The following is an 8,125-nucleotide window of genomic DNA, read 5'->3' as shown; positions in this document are numbered from 1 at the left end:
GTGCCTATCTTTCCTTTAAAAGGTATTAAATTATCATTAAAAACTTGAAAAGCGAAGCTGAAGGACGGGGGGTTTGGGGAGGGGGGTGTCCCGTCTCTCTCTCTTCGCACAGGGATGCACCCACAGCCCTGCGGCGAGGCCTGCGGGGGACGGGGAGGATTTTTTTCCCCCCTTTTCCTTTCTCTTTTCTTTCCCCCGATGTCGGGAGGGAGCAGGCGGCAGCGGCAGACCTGACAGCCCAGGCTCCTTCCCCCGTGCCCTCCCTCAATGCCACCCCCCCGCACCGCGCAGTTTCCACGCGCGGGCCAAGAGAAGGCGACAACGATTTCAAGGGACTTACCTGGGGTGACAGCTCTGCCGGCGGCACGGCGCTCACAGGGGCGGCTTTTGGGGGAGAGGGGAGGGAGCAGAGGGGGTCCGGACCCCTCTGGTTTCTGTTCTCCTTCCCGCACCCGCCGCGTGTGCCCGCGGCACCGCAGGAGCGTCAAACTCCGGGCACGGAGCCGGGAAACTCCAGCACAGATTTACACACACCCCCCTCAAAAAACCCCAAACAACCCAACCCAAGCCAACCCACCCTCATCCCTAAAGCAGCTTCGGGGCAGGCCAGGGGTCCCAAGCCCGTTCGCGGCCCCGGAGCGGCGGCGGAGGCAGAAAAGGGCATTTCGCGAGGCAGCGGGAGTTTTCGCCGATTTCTTTTTATTAAAGCACCCCCGAGCCCGTGTTTACATTGCGCAGTATAAACATCCTGCCCGGGCCCGCCGAGCTTAAAAAGAGCGCACGAAGAGGGGGTTTGGAGCGGGCGAAGCTGCGCGCAGCGCGGAGCCTCGGCCGGGCAGCGCCTCCGCCACCCGCGGAACCTCCGCGCTGCCCCGGCGCCTTCCCCGGCCCGCGTGGGGCCCTGCCCGCGCTGCCCGGGGCTCCGAAGGGCGGCAGGGAGGGAGCGGAGGAGCCCCACGGAGCGTCGCGGTCACGCGTGGCACAAACCACACACACACACAGAGGGACACACAGGGACACGGCGCGGTGCCCTCCGCGGCGGGCAGGGGCGCGGCGTGCAGCCCCCCCGGGTGGGGCAGGGCGGCGTGGAAAGGGCTCTTTAAAAGCTGCCCACCAGCGGGGAGCGGCAGCCGAGGGGGCCGGCGCGGGGCGGCGGAGGGGCCGCCCGGGAGGGCGGGGGGCAGCGGCGCGGGGCGGGGATCTCCGCTCCGCGCTTACGTCTGTCAAGGAGCGGCAGACGCCGCGGCGAGAGATAAAGTAGAAGGCGAGCGGCGGGGCCGGGGGCAGACTCGACAGCCACCGCGATGGGAAGCAGCTCCCCGCAGCAGCGGCAGCGCCGGCACAGCTAAAGCCTCCGGAGGGGACGGCGGCGGCCCCGGGAGCCCGGCCCGGCCAGGGGCAGCGCGGCAGGAGCAGGCGGCGGCCCCGGCTTCTCTCTCGCAGCGGCCGAGCTCAGCTCGCTTCCACCCGCCCCCCCATCCCGCCTCCCTGCGGCCCCCCCGACCCTCCGCCTCTCGCTCGCCTTCTGCAGCCGCGCTCGGATTTTAGGGATAGAGTGGGAGGAGGAGGCAGAGGCGGGGGTGGGGGGTGTCGTCGCTTCCATTTGTTTATCCACGGAGGGCTGAAGTCTCCCGGTGCGAGGCGAGCCCGCCGGGGGGCCGGGAGGACGCCGGAGGGAGGGCGGTGGGTGAGTGGCGGCGAGCCCCCGGCGGCGCGGCCTTTTGGGGGGGCGCTGGGGGGGCGGTGGAGGAGGGCCGGGGCTGGGGCTGGCCGCCGCGGACCTGGCCGTAGATGACTGCAGAAGCGCAGCAGGCTCTGTCCTCTCAGCCCCCTCCTCCTCCGGTGCAGAGCAGCTACGGCCCCATGTCCTCCGTGGCTGAGAAGCAGCCGCAGAGCTCGGCCATGGACGCCGCCTCCGCGGGGACCGGCGGCGCGGCCGGCGGCGCCCCGGGCAGCGGCGGCGCCCCGGGCAGCGCCGGCCCCAAGGCGAAGAAGACGAACGCGGGGATCCGGCGGCCGGAGAAGCCGCCTTATTCCTACATCGCCCTCATCGTCATGGCTATCCAGAGCTCTCCCTCCAAACGCCTGACCCTCAGCGAGATCTACCAGTTCTTGCAGAGCCGCTTCCCTTTCTTCCGAGGCTCCTACCAGGGCTGGAAAAACTCGGTGCGCCACAACCTCTCGCTCAACGAGTGCTTCATCAAGCTGCCCAAGGGCTTGGGACGCCCGGGCAAGGGCCACTACTGGACCATCGACCCGGCCAGCGAGTTCATGTTCGAGGAGGGCTCGTTCCGCCGCCGGCCCCGCGGGTTCCGGAGGAAATGCCAGGCGCTGAAGCCCATGTACAGCATGATGAACGGGCTCAGCTTCAACCACCTCCCCGACAGCTACGGCTTCCAGGGCTCGGCCGGCGGGCTCTCCTGCCCCCCCAACAGCCTCTCCCTCGAAGGGGGCTTGGGGATGATGAACGGGCATTTGTCCAGCAACGTGGAGGGGATGGGCCTGGCGGGACACTCCGTGCCCCACCTGCCCGCCAACGGTGGGCACACCTACATGGGCGGCTGCACCGGCTCCTCGGCCGGGGAATACCCGCACCACGACAGCTCCGTGCCCGCGTCCCCGTTGCTCCCCGCCGGCGGCGTGATGGAGCCGCACTCGGTTTACTCCAGCTCGGCCTCGGCGTGGGCGCCCAGCGCCTCGGCGGCCCTCAACAGCGGCGCGTCCTACATCAAGCAGCAGCCCCTCTCGCCCTGCAACCCCACGGCCAACCCGCTCTCCTCCAGCCTCTCCACGCACTCCCTGGACCAGCCCTACCTGCACCAGAACAGCCACAACGCCGCCGACCTCCAAGGTAAGGCGCGGCCACGCGTGGGGCGCGACCGCGGCCACGGGGCTCGGCCGGGGCTGCGGGGCCCGCGGGGATCCCGGCGGTGCCGCTGCCAGCCGGGATCCCGCTTCGCGGCCGGTTTTAATGCCATTCCCGAGGGGAAGAGGCCGTGCCCTCGCTCCTCGCCTCCTTTCCCGGGGGCGCCCGTCGGGGCTGTCCCCGCTGCGGGGTCGGGCACGGCCGGGCCGGGGCTCCGCTCCCCCCGGGCCGGGGCTCCGCTCCGCGGGCAGGGGATCCGCTCTTCCCGGCCGCTGCTTCACCTCCAGGGCCGCCCCGGGCCTGAGGCCGGTGGGGTCAGGCAGCAGAGCTGGGAAGAAGAGATCGGGAATGCAACCTTGGGCTGTCCCACCTCCATCGAGATTTGGAGGATTCCCCAGAGTGAAATTCCCCCCCGGGTGGTTCGCCACCCGCGCCATCCCACCCCGGCCCGCCCCGGCCCCTTCCCCGCCATCAGCTGTGTTTGTCACACGTCTCAGGGCCGCGTTTTCCAGGCCCATCTCCTCCCTCCATCCGTCGCGCACGCCGAAGCCGCGGCCCGGACTCCCCAAATCCTCCCGCGCCCCAAAAGCCCCGCTCAGTCTCGTCCCTGGAGCCGTCGGGGCCGCATTTTCCCCGAGTCTTGGCATGGAGATGGTGTTTGGCCGGGAAGAGGCCTCGGCAGGGACGAGGCCAGCGCTGGGTTTCGCTTTGCTGCCCAAATTCCCCCCCGGGCGCGGTGGGTGCGGGACTCTCCCGGCGCGGGGGAGCCCCGGAGCCACGGGCGGGTGATGGGGCAGATTTGGGGGTCCCTGCCCATCACCCCGGGCCTTCGGGTGAGCGGCATGTGCCTGACAGGAACGGCTGTGAAGCGGAGAGCAAACGGGTCAAAACCACAAAGCGAAGCGGGGGAAAAGCATCAGCGGGGCCGGGCCGGAGCGGCAGAACCGGGCAGAACCCCGCCGGGCCGGGGCAGTGCCCACCGCGGGCACCCTGCGGCCCCGGGGCGGGTCCCGGAGCTCAGCGCATCCCGGGCCTCCGGCAAACGGAGCCGGGAATCCGCCCCGAGGATCCGCCCGAGGATCCACCGGGCTCGAGCGCGGCCTTCCCCCAAACGCGCTGATTGTCACCCAAAACAGCGGCGGGAGCGCTGCCGGGCAGGGCACCCCATCCGCAGGGCAGCCCCGATTCCCGGGGCTTTTCCCTGCCCAGATGGAGAAAGGAGCGGCAGGAACAGCCCCGCTCCCGGCGGCTCCTGCCCCCGGCCTCCTCCCGGTCCCCGGCGCCAACGGGAGCTGCCCCGCTCCGCGCCCCGCGGATTTTCCGCACGGCCCGAGGCGATGGGCAAAAGCAGCCGGGGAAAAAAGAAAATAAATCTAGGTGTTGATTTAAAAACAAAACCAAAAAAACCCAAAACCCAAACCCTAAACCCAAGGCAAATCCCTTCTCCTGGCGGTGCCCCTGGGCCGGGCAGGGCAGCGCCGTCCCGGGGGTTTCTGTGCCGCACCTGCGGAGCCCCCGCGGTGCCCGTGTGTGCCAAAATACCCCCAAATCCGCGCTCGGGCCGGGCCGGGCGGGCGGGTTGGGTTGTTTGGGTTTGTTGGTTTTTTTTCCAACCCCATCCAGCGTTTTTCTCCCTCCCCTCGTGGATATCCTGGCGCTGCTGACCATCTCTCCCCCCGTCCCGCAGGCATCCCGCGGTATCACTCGCAGTCTCCGAGCATGTGCGACAGAAAGGAATTCGTCTTCTCTTTCAACGCCATGGCCTCCTCCTCCATGCATTCGGCGGGCAGCGGCTCCTATTACCACCAACAAGTGACATACCAGGACATCAAGCCGTGCGTTATGTGAGCCGGGCCGGGAGAACCGCGCTCCCGGGGCCGGAGCCGGGCGCTGAGCATCCCCCGGGATGGAGCGGGGGTGTCCCAGCCCGGCTTTGGGCGGCAGGAGCGGACCCGAGCTCCGGGGAGCGGCGGGAGCGGCCCCGGGGATGAGCTGAGCATGGGCCGGGCAGCGTCTGTGCCTTCGTGTGCTCGGGGAGGGCTGGAGAGGAAAGCAAAAGCAGCCCCCCCGTCCGTCCCGAAAGCCCCGGCTGCGAGTTTGGGGTGAGGCTTTGCCAAATGAGGTTTTGATGCTTCTTAAAAAAAAAAAACCAAAAACCGAAAAACCAAAAACAGAATGAAATTGCGAACTCCGTTTGGGAGCTGGCTCGGCTGGGAGGAGCAGAGCCGGCTCGGGCTGAGGGGGCTGGAAAAGACCCCGAACTCAAATCTCAAATCCCCTCGGTGCCGTCTCACTTCGAGCCCGGAAAAATAGTTTTTAATTTTTTTCTTTCCTTTTTTTTTTTTTTTTTTTTTTTTTTTGCCGGCCAACACCCAGCGAGCAAAAAAAAAATCTCTCAGAGGGATTTTTTGGAACATTAATTTTGGCCTTTTTTTTTTTTTTTGCCTGCATAAAGACTGCAGGATCAGACCCTATGCAGAGAGAACGAGGCACTTTGGAAAGAGACAGCCATGCTCATCCTGTTATTTATTCTACATTTTGTTTTGTTGTTGTTGTTGCTAATAATCGAGACACGAATAGTCTCAGTTGATCAGTATTAAATCGGGGAATCTCTGTTGGCAATATTTGCCATATAGATTTGGGGTTTTTTAGTTAACCTTTGTAAATTTGCAAGCGACCGTGGTCTCTGTGTAAAGACAATCCTCCATATGTTTTTATAGAAATATATATATAATGAAGGATTATTCCCCTCCCTCCCCTCTCTCTATATTTTTTTTTCGCCCTGACGTTGTACAGTTCAGTGACACCTATTTTAATTCTTTCTGCACTGTATAAAATTGTAATTATGTGGGTTTGTTGTTTTGGTTTTTTTCGCCTTTTTTTTTTTTTTTTTTTTTTTGTGTGTGTGTACGTTTTGTCCCAAAAGAAAAAAAAAATCCCGAAATAAAACCTGTATGTTATTTGTACGTGGGCTTCACGATTGTATGAGCAGCAAATAAACGAGCATGCGGCATAATTAACTTTAATTAATGAGGAGTCCGTGGCCTCCGCGAGCGCGGAGCCCCGGCCCGGCCCTGCAAACCCTCGGGCAATAATTCCCCGTCCCGGCGCAGACTCAAAATCGACATTTTAGGGGTTTTTTTCCACCTTCGCGGAGTCCTGGTTGCCAATTTCCCTGCTGGGAAATATTTCAGTTGAGGATATTGAAACGCAGGAGGAGGAAAAGCGGCGGCGCTTTTTATTTTTAGCTTTTTATTATTAGGATTATTCCATTTTTTTTTTTTTTGTCGCTGTTTGACAGCTCTTTGCCTCTCCCTGGAATTCCAGGCGTGAGGCTGCCGGGATGGAGCCCGCGGCTCCTTTTTTCCTCCTCCTCCTCCTCCATCCCGGGAATTTTCCGGCTCCTTTTTTCCTCCTTTTCCATCCCAGGAATTTTCTGAGCCGCGCATCCCCGCGGCACCTCCGCCGGGAGGGAACTTCCCGCGGGCTTTTCCCCGCGTGAAAAAGAAATTTAAAAATGCATAAAATGGAAGGAAATTTACCCAAATTATCCCAAATTATTAGGAATTAATAAACGGGAATAAAAAAAATTAAGCAGATCAACTGGGCAGTGATAAATCTGCATTTAAATATCGATATTTTCCTGCGAAATTTGGCGGAATTGGGGCGAATTTGGGATCCTCCAGTATCCAGGAATTTTTGCTCTAATTCGTAGGTCAATCTATCTCTATCAATATTCAATATCAACGCCTATAAAAAAGAGAAGCAAGCGAATTAATCTGATTACGTGGTTGCGGATTTTTGCCTTTATGGAGGGAAGTTTAATCACTGCACACTAATTAGCCCAGCTCCATGAAATCAGCTTAATTATAAGCCAAGTTCGCTGTAACAACAAGGTAGAAATCGGTAATATTATTATAATTAAGGCAAGGCTTTATTAGAATTGGGGGAGGCCTTTTCAAATTGGGGTTTTTTATTGTTGTTTTGCGGGTTATTTTTGAGGACGCTTGTGGGGGTTTGGGGTGGGTTTTTAAATTTTTTTTTAATGTTTTAGGGTTTTTTAGATCTCTTTTAAACCAGCAGCAATCTACCTGCAGCATTTTTTATTTTCCCGTTTTTATGCTTTTCCGGGCTGGTTTTTCCCACATCCTTGCCCATCCCTGCTGGAGGTGAGCGTGGTGTCTCCATCCTTTTAGATACAAGCTGAAAATAGAGGTGGTTTTATATTTTTTTTTTTGCTCCTGAATACCTGTTCTAGGTGTGGCTGAGATAATGGTCCAGGGTTCGGAGTTCAGCTCCTTGAAATCCCGCTGTCACTCCCGAGGTTTGCTTCCATCCCTTGGGATTGGTTTGGGATCCTCGCTGGTGCTGCTGGAGGCCGGGGAGGGCGGGCAGCGCCTCGCTGGGGTTCTGTGTGTGCTCCCCAACAAAGCCCGGTGTGATTCCCTCTCCTCCCTCCCGTCGCTTTCCAAACCTGGAAAAACAGAGCAGCTGCATTCCGTGGACGCCACATATTCCTCAAGCCAGTGAGCGCAGTCTAAACAGGAGCTCTGCAGCAGCCGGGAGAGGCTGAACCCCCCCAGCTCCTGCCCCCAGCTCTCCATCTGCAAAAGCTCCACGGGATTTTTCCCGGGATTTTTAGTCCCGGGGGATGGCAAACTCCGAGCTGCCGTCCCAGGTTTGTGCTTTTCCGGGAGCACTCGGGCTCTGAGAGGTGAGGAGGGATGAACCTGCCCAGAAATGCTGCCCTGGGAGAGGGGCGAGGCAGGGTTTGCTCAGAAATGTGGGATTTGCTGAGGGAAAGGCTCAGGTGTGGCTGCTCCCTGCTCCTCATCCCTCACAGCCCAATCCTCAGGGAATGCAGCTCATTCTCTTTTGGGGTTTTGGCGTTTCTGCTCCAGGTAACAGCTCCTCATCGCTGATGCCCTGTGCAGGCCCAGGAATTTTCTACAGGGATGAAATCGCCTGGGAATTTTCTACAGGGATGAAATCGCCCGGGAATTTTCTACAAGGATGAAATTTCAGAGCATGATGAGAAACAGGGCCTGGTGTCTGCAGGCAGGTTGTCCCCTCTGGATCAGGGACATTGGTGTCCCCAGGCCTTGTGCAGGGATTCTGGTGGCAAAGCGCTCCCCTCTGCTCCTCCCAGGATGTTTCCTCCATCCTTACAGGGCCACACGGAGCTGTGTCTGTCACCTGCTCGTGTCCCCAGGGAGGGGGACACACAGCCCCACGCTGGGGGAAGAGCTGGAGGGAGCA

The 8,125-nt window shown here is 60.6% G+C and overlaps 1 protein-coding gene across 1 annotated transcript; it reads left to right on the top strand.

Annotated features, from left to right (window-relative positions):
• Positions 1 to 1,657: 1,657 nt before the first annotated feature.
• FOXF1 (forkhead box F1) lies at positions 1,658 to 5,714 on the top strand. The gene is made up of 2 exons (XM_063410838.1): positions 1,658 to 2,851; positions 4,554 to 5,714. Exons 1-2 carry the CDS (start codon positions 1,792 to 1,794, stop codon positions 4,712 to 4,714), a joined length of 1,221 nt encoding a protein of 406 aa, XP_063266908.1. The 5' UTR covers positions 1,658 to 1,791; the 3' UTR covers positions 4,715 to 5,714.
• The last annotated feature ends 2,411 nt before the right edge of the window (positions 5,715 to 8,125 follow it).

This window comes from Prinia subflava, chromosome 13 (genome assembly GCF_021018805.1).
Source record: "Prinia subflava isolate CZ2003 ecotype Zambia chromosome 13, Cam_Psub_1.2, whole genome shotgun sequence".
NCBI classification, from domain to species: domain Eukaryota; kingdom Metazoa; phylum Chordata; class Aves; order Passeriformes; family Cisticolidae; genus Prinia; species Prinia subflava.
This window is presented reverse-complemented; position numbering and strand designations above follow the sequence as displayed.

Coding starts and splice junctions, on each gene's coding strand:
- FOXF1 (XM_063410838.1), top strand. CDS start 1,792: ATGACTGCAGAAGCGCAGCAGGCTCTGTCCTCTCAGCCCCCTCCTCCT. Junction 2,852..4,553: donor CAACGCCGCCGACCTCCAAG/GTAAGGCGCGGC, acceptor CCCGTCCCGCAG/GCATCCCGCGGTATCACTCG.